This window comes from Cyprinodon tularosa, unplaced genomic scaffold (assembly GCF_016077235.1).
Source record: "Cyprinodon tularosa strain WSP-4 unplaced genomic scaffold, ASM1607723v1 ctg409, whole genome shotgun sequence".
In the NCBI taxonomy this organism is placed as follows: Eukaryota; Metazoa; Chordata; class Actinopteri; order Cyprinodontiformes; family Cyprinodontidae; genus Cyprinodon; species Cyprinodon tularosa.
Window position 1 is genome coordinate 639209 of NW_024039129.1, and position 15384 is coordinate 654592.

The 15384-nt window shown below is 38.2% G+C and overlaps 1 protein-coding gene across 2 annotated transcripts in view; it reads right to left on the reverse strand.

Annotated features, from left to right (window-relative positions):
* Window positions 1–14399, reverse strand: part of plekhm2 (pleckstrin homology domain containing, family M (with RUN domain) member 2) — a 28378-nt gene extending 13979 nt beyond the window's left edge. The window contains exons 1-7 of one of the 2 annotated variants that reach the window (XM_038298505.1): window positions 13861–14399; window positions 11674–11780; window positions 9191–9300; window positions 8986–9085; window positions 8521–8608; window positions 8266–8440; window positions 4623–4682 (exon numbers count right to left, since the gene is read on the reverse strand). In XM_038298505.1, coding sequence (XP_038154433.1) covers window positions 4623–4682; window positions 8266–8440; window positions 8521–8608; window positions 8986–9085; window positions 9191–9300; window positions 11674–11780; window positions 13861–13920 — 700 coding nt within the window. In that variant the 5' untranslated portion in view covers window positions 13921–14399. The remainder of the gene's footprint in view (window positions 1–4622; window positions 4683–8265; window positions 8441–8520; window positions 8609–8985; window positions 9086–9190; window positions 9301–11673; window positions 11781–13860) is intronic. The other variant, XM_038298506.1, reaches the window with a different exon arrangement.
* Between the last annotated feature and the right edge of the window lie 985 nt (window positions 14400–15384).

Below are 15384 nucleotides of genomic sequence, written 5' to 3' on the forward strand. Positions count from 1 at the left end.
AAACCAGTGGAATTTCTTTTAAAAAAGGTAAGAAAGAGAAGTTGTGAAATATCCTGTCAAAATTGTACCAGAGGCCAGTTGATGTTTTAAAAAACACTTGGTTTCTCTACACTGACATTAGTGAGGATGCATGTATATTTTTTTTATATTGATTATGTTTAGATTTGAAATAAATCTACAAAATATTCACAGTACCTCATGTTAACATTGTTTTTGCATTTTATATAACCATTCCAAACAAAGGAAACAATGGTTACAGTTAAAAAGCCAAAAATTACTTCAAGCTCAGTGTATATAACATATAACCAGCACTGTATTCAGCAGGAACTAATTGGATCCTTTTATCTTTTTGTAAATTTTCTGTGTTAAAATGCTGACCAACAAATGTAGCCTCTAGAAATACTGTGTGTTTCCTCATTAGCAAAGCATTGCCAGTTATAGGACCTGAAGCAACCCCCTTTTCTTTGGGGAGGTTAAAAAAGCAACCAAACAATATTAAAGACAGCAAGTAGGGTACTTCTACACAGACACAGGCCCAGGTAAATAAACTACAGGTGGTTTACTCACAACCACTGATCAGTTTAGTTTAACCTAAAATATTCCAGAATCATGGAGGCAATTTGCAAAATAGAAAGCAGATCACAAAAAAACTAAGGTCAAACTAAGGTTAACCTAACAGATAAAGCTTAGCTGAACCTGGGCCAGTGCAACACACCAACAGGAAGAACAGATATGCAACACAGACAGATGCACAGCCTAGAACGGACAAGGTGAGTACCAGCTGCTTCAGGCTTTCAGACTGCTGTGTAAACAGTGAGGCAGGAGGAGCTTGGATAAGATAAGTTCCCTGAATGAGTAACACATGCACAACAGGACAGACAGATAACCCACCCAACAATAAACCCCCAGATTAGTGCTCCACTCAGGTGTGCATAAACACATTTTTTTATTACACTTATAAAGCTAGAAAGTAGATAACTTGATTGCAGATGGATGGGGAATCTAAATAATGAATTCAATGGGTTTACTTTTAAGGTTATAATGAACATCAATTATGTTTGAGGGAAGCAGACCTCCTGCCTGCTTCACTGATTAGGAAATTATTTTTATTGATTGTTTTCCTTCTAACATCCCACAAGTCATTTATTTGCAGTATGCATTAACGGAGTTTTGAGAGAAACGAAAAATCCAAGTCAATTAATTAGCTGTATATATATATATATCGAGAGAGGGTTTTATAATAATGTATATGTAATATGATCAAAATTATAACAATAAATTAGTGGAATCATGACTTTCACTTGTCTAATTTCCCTCAAATTTAGAAGTTTACTATATTCTTGTTTACTATTTTGATGGAATTGTCTTGGCTTATATATTTAGGGTATCTCTCAATAAGTTTCTCAAAAAAATTTGTTGGATTTCAGCCCAATGCTGCTGAATAAACTACAACAGTCAGGTTTTTAGGCTACATTGGAAGCAAACACCTTCTCAGCTCTGCTAAGGGACTGAGTTCAGGGCCTTTTGCTGTCCAGGTATGCCATCAATTTAGTGGCTCGTACAGCATAAGGATTTGAATTGCAGACCCATTTGAGTCGAAGCTTTTGGGTTTATATTTTCAGTTGTTCCTCCTATAATTCAACATTGTTTTCTTCCTCTTCATACTGTGTATCTTTTGAAGCATCCCAGTCGTTTCACCTACAGAACATGGCTACGCTAGACTGTGGTTTACAGTTTGGATAGCGTAGTGAAGTTTCCATCTTCTCCCTCCAAATGTAACAATGGTCATTAATTAACATTTTAGAAGAAGTTTCCAAAATAAAACTCCTTGTGGCAGAATGCATTAAACTGTTTTAAAGATGACCTTGAAAGATAGATAGGTTTTCACTCTCTTGTCAACTTCTTCAACAGGAATTTATTTTTTGAGAGGTTGATTTCGCACAAAGCTAGACTTATTTCTCACAAATGGTGACTTTGTCCGGTAATTAATATTTCCATAAATCAGCTTACCTATTGATGTTACGCTAGGAGGCAGCATTTTTAAGGTCTGCCTAAAATCAAATGTTGTAAATTAATCAGTATCATCCTTAATGACACCATCACCTTTGTTTTTCACCTTTTTTAATGCACATTCATCTTGGTGTATGAAAGACTTCAGAATTTGAAGAACGTGAAAAGACATTCTCTGTATTTTTTCTATTTAGGTCTTTGTGATCAACCTAAATGGAGAATCAAAAATCAATAAAAGTTTATGTAACTGCATCTTTATTCCAATAATTAAAAAGAAAAAGAGAAAAAGATGCTATCCTAATTTTTGCCAATATTGCTCCTCTTAGAAGCAAATAAAACAGATGCTGTGTTTTCATTTGAACGATGGGTACAGCTTAATGTACTGCTAAAAAAGATAGGGAGAATTTACCGGCAGGAAATAGATACATATTCATAAAAACAGGGTGAGTTATTTATTATAGGTCTATGCTTACGATGAATAAAAAATTCATTTAAGGGGGTTACCAGAAATGGAACATTTCCCAGGATGTTCATGTTTCCCAATATGTTTCTCCATGCAGTAACATATTAAGCTACTTGGGCTCAGGCATCTTTGGACTGAATAAAGAAGATTTAAGAACTTCAGAAACTGATGGAGCGCCCCCTATCTCTCCTTTCAAGGTAATGCTGGTTTGGAGCACTGGTTGGGAAGCTGCTAGCAGTATGACCAAGCAACAAAGACTAGAACCGACCACCTGTGCATTTCACCTTCCTAATTTACAATCTAATGGTTAGTAGCTTATCTTCTTCACTAAATAGCAGAATGACTTAAAAGGAAAACATCATTTAATAAAAAGTGATTGAAACATAACTACTAACTTAATCCATTGTTTATTCAGTAGCATTGCCTTGGTTCCTCTTTCATGATCAATATAATATACACTCACCGGCCACTTTATTAGGTACACCTGTCCAACTGCTCGTTAACACTTAATTTCTAAGCAGCCAATCACATGGCGGCAACTCAGTGCATTTAGGCATGTAGACATGGTCAAGACAATCTCCTGCAGTTCAAACCGAGCATCAGTATGGGGAAGAAAGGTGATTTGAGTGACTTTGAACGTGGCATGATTGTTGGTGCCAGAAGGGCTGGTCTGAGTATTTCAGAAACTGCTGATCTACTGGGATTTTCACGCACAACCATCTCTAGGGTTTACAGAGAATGGTCCGAAAAAGAAAAAACCTCCAGTGAGCGGCAGTTCTGTGGGCGGAAATGCCTTGTTGATGCCAGAGGTCAGAGGAGAATGGATAGACTGGTTCGAGCTGATAGAAGGGCAACCGTGACTCAAATACCGTGACTCAAATAACCACCCGTTACAACCAAGGTGGGCAGAAGAGCATCTCTGAACGCACAGTATGTCGAACTTTGAGGCAGATGGGCTACAGCAGCAGAAGACCACACCGGGTGCCACTCCTTTCAGCTAAGAACAGAAAACTGAGGCTACAATTTGCACAAGCTCATCGAAATTGGACAATAGAAGATTGGAAAAATATTGCCTGGTCTGATGAGTCTCGATTTCTGCTGCAACATTCGGATGGTAGGGTCAGAATTTGGCGTCTACAACATGAAAGCATGGATCCATCCTGCCTTGTATCAACGGTTCAGGCTGGTGGTGGTGGTGTCATGGTGTGGGGAATATTTTCTTGGCACTCTTTGGGCCCCTTGGTACCAATTGAGCATCGTTGCAACGACACAGCCTACCTGAGTATTGTTGCTGACCATGTCCATCCCTTCATGACCACAATGTACCCAACTTCTGATGGCTACTTTCAGCAGGATAATGCGCCATGTCATAAAGCTGGAATCATCTCAGACTGGTTTCTTGAACATGACAATGAGTTCACTGTACTCAAATGGCCTCCACAGTCACCACATCTCAATCCAATAGAGCATCTTTGTGATGTGGTGGAACGGGAGATTCGCATCATGGATGTGCAGCCGACAAATCTGCGGCAACTGTGTGATGCCATCATGTCAATATGGACCAAACTCCCTGAGGAATGCTTCCAGCACCTTGTTGAATCTATGCCACGGAGAATTGAGGCAGTTCTGAAGGCAAAAGGGGGTCCAACCCGTTACTAGCATGGGGTACCTAATAAAGTGGCCGGTGAGTGTAGAAAAGCCATAAATATAAGGGGAAAAAAATAGCATTTTGTTTTTCTGTTTTATAGAAAAGTCTTAAGAGCATCATTGTTTTAAATGTTCAGGATTTTAAATGTTCAATCTGTATGCAATGAAATCATGATTTTCATTTACAAAATAAATGTACCATTTGCTAGTGGTCACTTTATAACTGATTGTAATAAAAAAAAAAAAAAAAAACAGCACACCAGATATATTACTGTTAATATCAAGCTACAAACTGCTATTTCTCCAAACCAACCTTTATTCTTTACATTTACTTAATTTTTTTTTTTTCATATTCAGACATCGTTTGCATTAGTAAGCTGTTTTACAGTCGAAGCACCCAGCATGCATTTCACCCCTGAATTGTGCACAAATTCATGCTATAAAGGAGGGAGAGAAAACATGGACTGAATAGGTAGATAGGAAGGGTTGACCATTGTCCCACCTTCCCAGTCTACACTTGGCAGTGACTGCAACACGGGGAACATGTCACCAAAATCATAATCTAAAAAAGAAAAAGAAAAGGATGGATAACATAGAAAATTAGAAGGTTTCAGGAAGGAAAAAAAAAAGAGACAGAATCAATGGCAGAAAAACAACATGATACATGGAATGTGAAACAACAGAATCAATGAAGGTAAAAACAGAGAAATGGGAACTAAAACAGAGAACTGGTTTGGTGTGGTGACTGATGGGGAAAACTGTGACTGATTGCTGCAATTACCCAAAGGAAGGTATTCTTCGAGACCAGAGGTCTCCAACCCTTGTCCTCAAGATCTACTGTACTGCAGATTTTAGCTGTATCTCTGCTCCCACAGCCTATTCAAATGACTGAATAACCCCTTCAACATGCAATCATGTTTGAAAGGGTCCGAGAATTAATCATTCATTTGATCCAGATGGGTTGGAGCAGGGAAGCATCTAAAACCTGCAGAACAGTAGATCTTGAGGACCGCAGTCGGAGACCCCTGTTCTAGGCTTTGTAGCGTGTAAATAAAATAAAAATACAGCAAAAAACATATTAGGACAACCCATGACAACCTGTATTTTGTTCCAACATGTCTTTATGAATGGATATTTAACACCAATTTTAATCGAGAATTTTTTAATATATAAGTTCCCAGGAAAACAAACGTTTCTTTTAAAATGCCTATAAAATCTATTTAAAATGCATTTCTGATGAGGAATATATAGAAACCACATTAATTTTAACTAGAAGTGACTAAAAAAAAAATCACACTGGAGTCACATTTGCTGCACATGATTAGAAGGTTCTTACTCAGCTGTTTGATGTTTGCCCTGTTTAAGCCTCAGATAGGTTAGTTTTATGTGATGCTGGCTTATGAGGCACTCTGCAGCTGTTTAAAGAGACTTCTAAAAACATTGGATAGGTTTGTTAACATATAATAGTTAACAAGCGGAGGATCCCTAATATCCAAGGTAGCAAAAACAAGAAAACAAAGCGGTATAAATCCTGAAATATCATTAATGCTTTATAGGGCACCCCCATCCCTCAGTGAGGTCTGGAAGCACAACATTTATATCGAGACATTCAGCAGATACTGCTATGTGGCATTTGACCAATTAGATGAGCCCTTGAATGATAAATTAAGTTAAATAAAAAATAAGTTAAGAAAATAGGGTAAAAGCCAAATTAAAAAGTTAAAAAACAAAGTTTAAAAAAAGTAAAAAATGTAAGTGCCTATATCAGCATTTATGCATCTAGGGCAGGTGTGGGGAATTCCAGTTCCTGGGGGCCGATATCTTGCAACTTTTAGATGTACCATTGGTTCAACACACCTGAATCCTGTAATTAGATGATTGAGAGGACTCTGGAGGAACTGACTGCATATTGAGGAGGTAATTCAGCCATTTGATTCAGGACTGCTGGACCAAGGATGAATCTAAATGATACCGGCCCTCAGGAACTGGAATTGCCCACCCCTGCTCTAACGCTATGATGTAACAAAATAAATGTGTTTCTTTCACTCAGTGTTTTTCATGAATCTCTTACAGAAGCACCTGTTATTTTCCTTAATATATTAGTGCAAGTGGTTGTTTCTTGTTATTATATTGACATAAATTTTTGCCAACATAATATACATATTCTATAAATATTCCAAAGGTAATAAGGTCTTTTCCTGGATTCCAATAACACTCTTGGCCTGAAATTTTGACTTTCAAAGTATGTCACTGAGAGCGCTAAAAAGTGTTAAGAGACCCCTTGCAAACTGCTGCTACTGTTGATATGGAAGTACATGTATAAACCTTGAGATGGAAAAGTCTCCCTTTCTTTCAAGATATGAAACATTTGCTCTCCATGAAAAACATGAAGGCTAGAGGAAAGTTTGTCACAGAGAACACGGACTAACAGCAGCCTGTACCAACTGCTAAGCACAGAGGTGGAAGAGTCATGGCTTGGGAATATGGCAAAGTACTGGTTTAAAAATGGAAACTATTGCGCACCCAGTAGTACCTAGTTCATTTATGCAGGACGATATATCCATTACAATGCCAGCTAATGATCTGATTAATGATAAACTTGTTTTGGTAACTGAGCAACCGGCATTGAAAAATGAGAGGCCAGAGCTAATGACAGAGGGACTCACTCACCTGCATTAGCATTGAAGAGGCTGGTGACCAGCATACCTAAGCTGCTCACTCACTGAATTACCTACTTCCTCTGCTGTCCATTAGCACAGATGGGCTGGCATTAGTATTGGTTGCATGTTTTTGCTGGTCATCCAATAGAAAAGACCCACAAAACGTAACTAGTCAGCTAAGGATTTCTGCTTTCAAATTGGGAAATGCCTAAAGGGCTATGCCACGACTTTGCTGCTCTGCTCTAGTTCAAATATCACAGCACTTATAACCCGGGTTATATTACTAGACAAATAGGAGAATATCTTAAACCCAGTTTGGTATTTGTTAAACCTTTTTCCATTTGTGAAACCTTTAAGAAAACAAAGCTGCAACCATAAGCCAATTTAGCTTCCTGTTTTATTATAGTAAATGACTGGTCGATACATGCTATCCAATGCTATTGCATTGTACTTCTCTCCTTCTAAATAATTAGCTCCACCATCTTATTTGCCAGCACAGGCGGCTCAGTTAACAGTGCCACTCTATCAGTAATCAGAGCTAGCGTTGGTATGAATATAGCCTCCTGTGCCAAGGAGGTAAGAAGAACAAGGTGACCAATAATCTCCACTTTTGGCACCAATAACTCACCATGCGTTGCTGCAGCAGGAGCTTTCCAGTTGGCCACACTTAGATGATAAAAAGTTGTGCATGTGGGGGGAATGTGTTCTTGTTTTTAATACATCGTTGGGCCCATTTTTTGGAAACATAGCACGCTGTGGGGACAGATGCACGGACTCCACAAGGGGAATTGTAGTTTTTGGTCCAGACTAAGGTGTGAATTAAGTTTAGGTTGGGATTAGGTACATACTGTAACAGTTAGGGTCACTGTTACATTGTAGAAATGAGTGGAAATCAATGAAACGGCCCCAATCCCCCGAGGTGGGCTAACTTGTTTGTCTTTGAGGAAAAAAAAATATTATTTGAAAGCTTTCAGTTAAAGAATAATGCAAAACATGTTTGTTTTGTTTTTTAGGTGTAATCGCACCACCTTTCTACTTAGATATGAACAGCAAAGTGAGACGCAAACTTTTCCATTTAAGAGCTCAACAGTTCATGGGGTGTCCTAATTTTTTCTTGACTGCTTATGTGCAAATATATTTTATAATACAAGTGCTACAAAGACTTGAAATATAAGCATTTCCTTAATCTGTGACATAAGATGTTTGCATAAATTGGAGATGAAGCCTAGAAATTTGCATTAAACTAAAAAAAGGTAATGAATAAACCAGAAACCCAAAAGGCAAGGCAGAATATAATGACAATTAAGAATATTACAAGACAAATTCCCAGCAGATACTTAAAGGTGAACATTTAACAGGAAAAGGGAAGAAAGAAACTGAAAACCAGTTTGTATTTATCAGTAAATGTTAATCGACTCAATTATGGGTGATGTGTATGGACCAAATCAGGGATAGGATGGTCAGAGAAAAACCAGCATGCTCTACCTTCACTGGAGGGAGCTATGGCACTGTCATCCCACTCAAGGTTAGTGGAGGTCAGGGAGGTGAAGGAGTGCAGAGACAAGCTGTCCGAGCTGGGGAGCCTTTCCTCAAAGTCCAGCAGGTTGTGTGGTTTGTAGTATTCAGGCATATATGGAGCCACATCCAGATAGGGAACATCCTAAACCAGCGACAGACATTAGTCATGTTAGGGACACTCAAGGTCACAGATGTCTGAGATAATACTGTGATGCTACTGACCAGCTCCAGGTCGAAGCGAATGAACTCCAGGCCGGACACCAGCGTGAGAAAGAGTGTGAGGTGGTCATGACTGCACACTAGTGCATTCCTACAAGTCAAAGACAATAACCGTGGTTAATAAGGGCATTTCATTTCATTCTTCTTATACATAAACTAATGTTTTAAAATCCAAATAGGGTTGGACTTAGAAAAAATACATTTTTTTTTAAATCGCTGAGGCACTCAATTTCATTACATTACATTAAACTAGAATAAGACACTAAAGTTCTCTCTCCAGCCCTTTAGGTGACAGTAATACACTTAAAGTGGGCTTGTAGCCACACAGAACGGAAGAGAGACTTGCAGCTAGCACAATAATAACACATAATATGATTTTTGGCAAAATCGTTCAGCCCCAATTCCAAGTAGTATATGCTAACAGAAGAACACAGATTCTTAAATGAATACAAAAAAATCTGATCTTACTTGAAATAATACTTCTGTAGCAGTCCTTGATTCTCCTGGAAGAGACGCAGATAGCTTTCCAAAGAGCTCTCACTCAATGCCAGGTACAACCAGGCCCGACCTACACAGGACAGATAAAGGCTCTTTGTTTGCTGTATCACACAGTTTAATAAATGAAACTTCCTTTTAGTTCAACACAATTTCCTCTGCAGTAAGTGCGGCTTACTTCGGCCCAGGTTGGTGGCGATGTGCTGAAGCTCATCGATCTGTCGGACGGCCTCTCTCCTGGTGAAGTGAACCACTAAGACCCAGTAGCCTGATGAGATGTCCTGCAGCCTAAAAATAACAACACAATCCGGTTCAAAAGGGTTATACATGTCAAGAAGGTGCTATACATGACTGGAAGTTTAAAATGGAAATCAAACTATGCCATAAACATTCAGCAAATTATACCTGTACTGAAATTAACCTGAGAAGATCAGAACTTTGTTTAGCTATCATCTCTCTGTGCTACTGCTAAATTTCAGACAAATTAGTTATTTTTGTCACATCTACAAAAAACATAGTACATTGCTTTAGCTGGAATGAAATAGTTTAAAAGTTTGTCATATCCTGGGTGCCAATGAGTGCTGTTTGTCTTTAAGTTGGTTGATCTAATTGGACAAAGATCAGGAACAAACATTTTTTTGAACTAAACAGTGTCTGAATAAAAAGCTAAAATACAGGATCAGGATGATGCAGCGTTCTTATCTCTTGTGTGTTTGGCTAACAGCCCATCTTCTAGACAAACTGTCCAACAGGCAGAAACCTAACATATCAAAGTAACAAGGAACCTTCATTATGTTTGAACGGTTCATCTGTAAGCCTTATGCTATGTTCAGACCCAATTCTGCATAAGCAGATGCAAAGTCAATGGTTGACGTGCATCAAGGCGCAGCAAAAGGTCCTGCAGCACGTCTGAGCAGCTGAAGCAACAGCTGGAGTTGGGAAAAATAGAATTTTTCAAAGCACTGATGATGCAGATCACTATGATCACTCATCTGAAGCAGTTTATTAACACCTACATTAACTTCAATATTAATATCGAAAACTACTTTTTACCCACTGATCACAGTAAATATAACAAAGCTGCTCTATGCCACTGAACACAGGAGCAGCAGAAGCATCAGACACATCTGGACACACTTTACTGGATGTATTACCTTAATGTGAACAAGCATTAAAAATGAAGCAGCATGCGTGTTTTTGCTGCTTCTGCTGCGTGCAGTCTGAACGTAGCATTACTCAGTTTGGATTTTTTTTTTTTTTTTTTTTTTAACAGAGATCAAGTTACTATTATTAAGAAAGGATCTTAACTAAAATAACATCTCTGTTGGATAATGTCTCCCAACCCATGCATGAAGCTGTTGCTTTACTAAAGAGCTCCTTCAATGACAGACTGCTGCACCCTATATACCCCATGGAGAGTTATCACAGATCCTTCCTCCCAGCAGCTGTAACACTTTATAACCACCACTGCTTGTTACATTCATGCTGATTTTTGCAGTTTCTGTCTTAGTCAGTTAAAGAACATACTGCTGTCCTTTTTTGCATATCTCTGGTGTTACTGCCATTTTTTCCTATATCCACTACTGTAAATTGTTTATAAATTCTCCAAATATTAAGTACTTATATTGTAAATTTACTGTACAGTACAGTATTTTGTTTATTTTTCTTTAATCTGTCATTTATTCTGCTATTTTTATACACATTTCTAAGGTCCACAAATGTGTGACCACTTTTGCTGCTGCTGTAACGCCACAATTTCCCCATTGTGGAACAACAAAGGGATTTTTCTATTCCGTTCTATTCTATTGTAAAATGTATCACAGTAAGTTTCTTGAACAGCAAATTATTCCTCAGAGTGATGGAAGCTAACAAGCTACTCTAAATCTAAACTGTCTGTTTTAGTTGATAACTATTTGAAAGTTTGGCAACACTATAACATAACACTAGTAGTGCTCTCCCTTAACATGGAGCAGGCAACTTGCATTGTGAATACGGGCTGGGATCAAATGCACCAAAGGCACGAAGAGAGAGAGAACACATTTTATTAGAAGAAGAGGACAAATGAATTGGAAACTCAAACTGAAGAACAAATAGCCTGAAATGTCTTTTGGGGCTTTGTGGAGTACTGTAGAAATAAAGACAGACTTTCTTCTTTGCACTTGGTTTTCCCTCTGGATCAGCTCAATACTGTATCAATGCTGCTCCTAAAACAATCCTATTTAACTGTGTTGAAAACCCTCTGTTTGAAAACAAACCTGATCAACTGAAGTTGTCAGTTCTCTTAGTTTTATCGTTTGGACTGTTATCCTACAAACCGTTGATGAGGTGGATTGACAAAGAGTATGACTAACTAGCTTGTCAGCTTTCTAACATTCAGAGGATGTGTTGACTTGCAAGTCAACAAGCTCATGGTGCTACAGCTATTTCTAGCATAGTTGAAAAGCAGAGTTTGGAAAATGTGTTTTCTATCAACAACATGATCTTTCTAATTGCTCGGAGACCAAAATTAAATTGAAAGAGAAGAGAGACTGTGCTAAAGGAATGTGACCCTCCTACAGATGTAAAACCATCTATCCCAAACAAACAAATTGGAAGAACTTTAAGTTATAATACTTTAATTTTCAACAATCTGCAGTGGTCAATCTGCAGTAAAGCTCTTACCCATACAGCAGAGCATGGTCGAGATGTTCACAAAGACGCTGAAGGACCCGGTCGTGATTTCTGATAGCTGGAGTTTCATCCTCACAGGCTGCAAAGTAACTCTGTAACTGCAGTTAGAAATATGCTGTTCAGATAGCTCTTACAGAGACATGTTGAAAGCATTTAAGAAAACATTTGGAGCCGTAATGTAATGCAAATCTCAATCTTAATCTGTAGCAAATGTCATTGCAGTAGTTCAACAGCAGACTGTCTCTGTAGATGTCCTTTGTGAAATTACTGTTTAAAGATGTTTAAATCTGTATGGAGCATCTCTTTTGTGCAGCCAGACAGTTAACCAACAGTGACTAAACCAACACTAAGCCTAAGCAGAGGAATAGTCTCTGAACTGCTGATATCCAAAGACATTTCAAAACCACCAACAAAGCAGTAACTGAAGAAAAACAAACCTGATTAAGCTCTGCGAGGAAAATGGCAAAAAAAAGAGCGAAGATTAACCCACTTCAAATGTTAGATACAAACACAGGCATTGAAATGTCTGAGCAGATACAATTTTCAAGTTAACGATTGGTTCAGTGATGCTTATTGTGCTAAGGTCAGGTTTAAAACCTAACATTAAACTCCTTCAAAAACTCTTCATATACCGTAACAGGACAGCTATCAACTGTGCAACCAACAAATTTACTGTGGAGGAAATGGAGAAAGGAAGAATGCTTCTATTGAATAAAAAGCTAAAGGAGAAAACTTTTCTAGTGAAATGAGTCCAAAATTTAATTGATCAAAATAACAAATTCGACAGAAAGGTAGCATAGAATAACAGCATGAAACATGGTGGTGGCTGCATCATGCTGTAATTGTGTTTTTCTTGAACAAGCAGGGAGCAGTTGACTGGACTTTGTTGGACGATGGATGCAGCTAAACCAAAGAAAACCCTGAAACACACTTGAGAGGGGCGTTTATCTACCAGCAGGAGAATGACCTTAAACATACAGCCACTGGTGCACAGAAACACTTCAGATCAAAGCATATTACTGCATTTGATCGCCTCAGTCAAAGTCCAGAGCTAAATTTAACCAAGAATCTGTGAGAAGGCTTGCCTGTTGTTGAATAATCTCTTTTCAATCTGAGTGAATGTTAGCTATTTCTCAAAGAAGATTGGTCTTAAGATGTGCAAAGCTGGTAGGAACATGCCACTACACAAGAACGCACTGCTTGATAGTAAAATGCACAGACACCAACACAGACATCTGTGATTTCAATCTGTAAATCCTCTGGGAGTTGAAATACTTTAACAAGGGAAAGTACCATGGGATGTCTGCAAAACAAATGAACCTTTAAAGTTCTGAATGCAGAGGAGGTCACAGTCATATGACCAAGTAATATGCACAGAGAAAAAAAAGCTATACACTTACTTGAAAGCCTGAGCTGCAGCAGTTTGTACAAACCAATTTGACGAGAGGCATGGTGGGTAATTAAAGAGCAAATAAACTAAGATTTGACTGCATTATCTGCTCCTCCAGTGGGTTTAGGTGGTCGTCACATAAAGCTTATCTGGTTGCATTAACATACAAAGAGCTTCCACACCACCCTGAGATCATTAATCAACTACACTGCAGAAATACAATCAGATTATCCTTAGAAAATAAAAGCAGTATTGTGTGCAGTTTTTAAACAACTCCAAAACTCTGCAAAAAGAGGATGAGGAAAAGAATAAATGTCGGTACTGAAATGATGCTTTCATGGATCTATTCATAAATAGGTATTTATAGTAAATTTAGGTGCATAAACAGGAATGTGGAGGAGCAGCTCATCCCTGTGTTGCTGAGTCCTCTGTAGTGTGACTGCAGCTTTGTTTACACTGTTCACTGCCGCAGTGTGCAATGCACACGGAGGGTTAGTGCCACAGCTGTACACAGTGATCAAAACATAACTAACCACGTTTTACCGAGAGTTTTAGCTGTATGCACCATGCACACAGAGGGTTCAAAAGGGCTGAGACTCATTTTGTAAAGTGATTCCCTTTAGGGCAAGGCCCCTGTGAGCTGCTAATGTCCTTCCAGCTTCAAAGTTAACCTCTTTAGCAAACAGAAGATGACCTAATATTAGCTACAATGACTCAAGCATGAGGGGGAAAACATGTCGCTACAATAAAGATGTTAAAACACTGTATTCCGGTTGGTTTGAGCTTACCTTCTTGACAGACAGCGAGATGTTTTCCAATATGCGGTCCTTCACTTTGAGTTGATCCATCACTGGGCTGTTGGCAGCAGAAGGCTGTCAGCTGACTCCCCCAAAGCAACGCTCTCTCTCTGCTAAAGCTAACGCCGCCCACATTAGCTGGTCAACAGAGCCTTCGGGGCATTTTTACTAGAAAGTAAACACTTAGAACGGGGCGTAGAAACCGAAATCTATTATATTGACTCAAAACGTTCGCCTTAATCCCTAGAAAACAGTTTGCCACTCCAACTTGTCGTTTGCAAAGTAATGTTTTCGAGTTAGCTTAAATTGACTTTCTCCTTGTTTGAGGCTAATAAGCAACTTCTCTGTGCCCAACAACAGATAACTTGTAGAAAACTCTTTAAATAAAACTGCTGTCACTCAGATGGTAAATTGTTAATTGTTACCTTTGCTAGCATTTGCCTGTTTGCTCGATGAATGGAACGTATGCTAATTGTCAAGGTGCTGCATCTGGACGGTGGAGTCTAACCGGAAACCCAACCGGCTGACGGTTACGTCACAGAAACGTGACATCAGTGAGAGAAGAAGAGGCAAAAAAAAGTCTAATCTAATGGTTTTCTTTTTAATTTACATAAATGTGATTATTTAGAATGGTTTATTTGTATTATAACCCCTTAAATTCTGGTTCTTGATACTGCAATGTTGACTTTATTTTTTTCCCCTCTCCAGAATATCTGTGAATCAGAGCCCTGTGATGTGATCCCCTTCATGTTGTTAAAATTATTACCAGCTTTAAGGTGAAAAAAGCTGTTATAAACTAAATTAAGCAGTGGTCCAGTTTTTTCATTTGTACGGAAGGCCACTGAAAAATAAAAAAGTTAACTGATTTATAAATATTATTTAAGTTTAATATGGGAAAAAAGTCAGAATTCTCACTTTAATCTCAGAATTCTGGATTTTTTTTCTCAAAATTCTGACCTTTTTCTCAGAATTCTCACTTTTTTCTCAAAACTCTCACTTTAATCTCAGAATTCTGGATTTTTTCTCAAAATTCTGACTTTTTTCTCAGCATTCTCACTTTTTTTTTTTACAAACATTTTAGCATCAAGTCGTAGCTAACTTTAAGTTCTAACTTTAATCTCAGAATTCTGATTTTTTTTCCTCAAAATTCTGACTTTTTTCTCAGAATTCTCACTTTTTTCTCAAAATTCTCACTTTAATCTCAGAATTCTGATTTTTTTTCTTAGCATTCTCACTTTTTTTTTTTTTTTTACAAACATGTTAGCATCAAGTCGTAGCCATGTCTGTTTTAGAGACTAAACTAGTTCTCTTGTTTTAATAATCTTCTGCTCTTCTGTTAAAGAAACAGCATCACCAGGGACCCCTCAGGCACATAAAGGTGTCACCTAATTCCATCATTTTCCACCAATGTGTTACTGGCCGTCCCAAACAACTCACATATTTGTCAGTGAAGCTGAGTGCTCCCACATCTCTTCCTTCATGGTGCTCATCTACATTAAAGTCAGAATTTTGAGA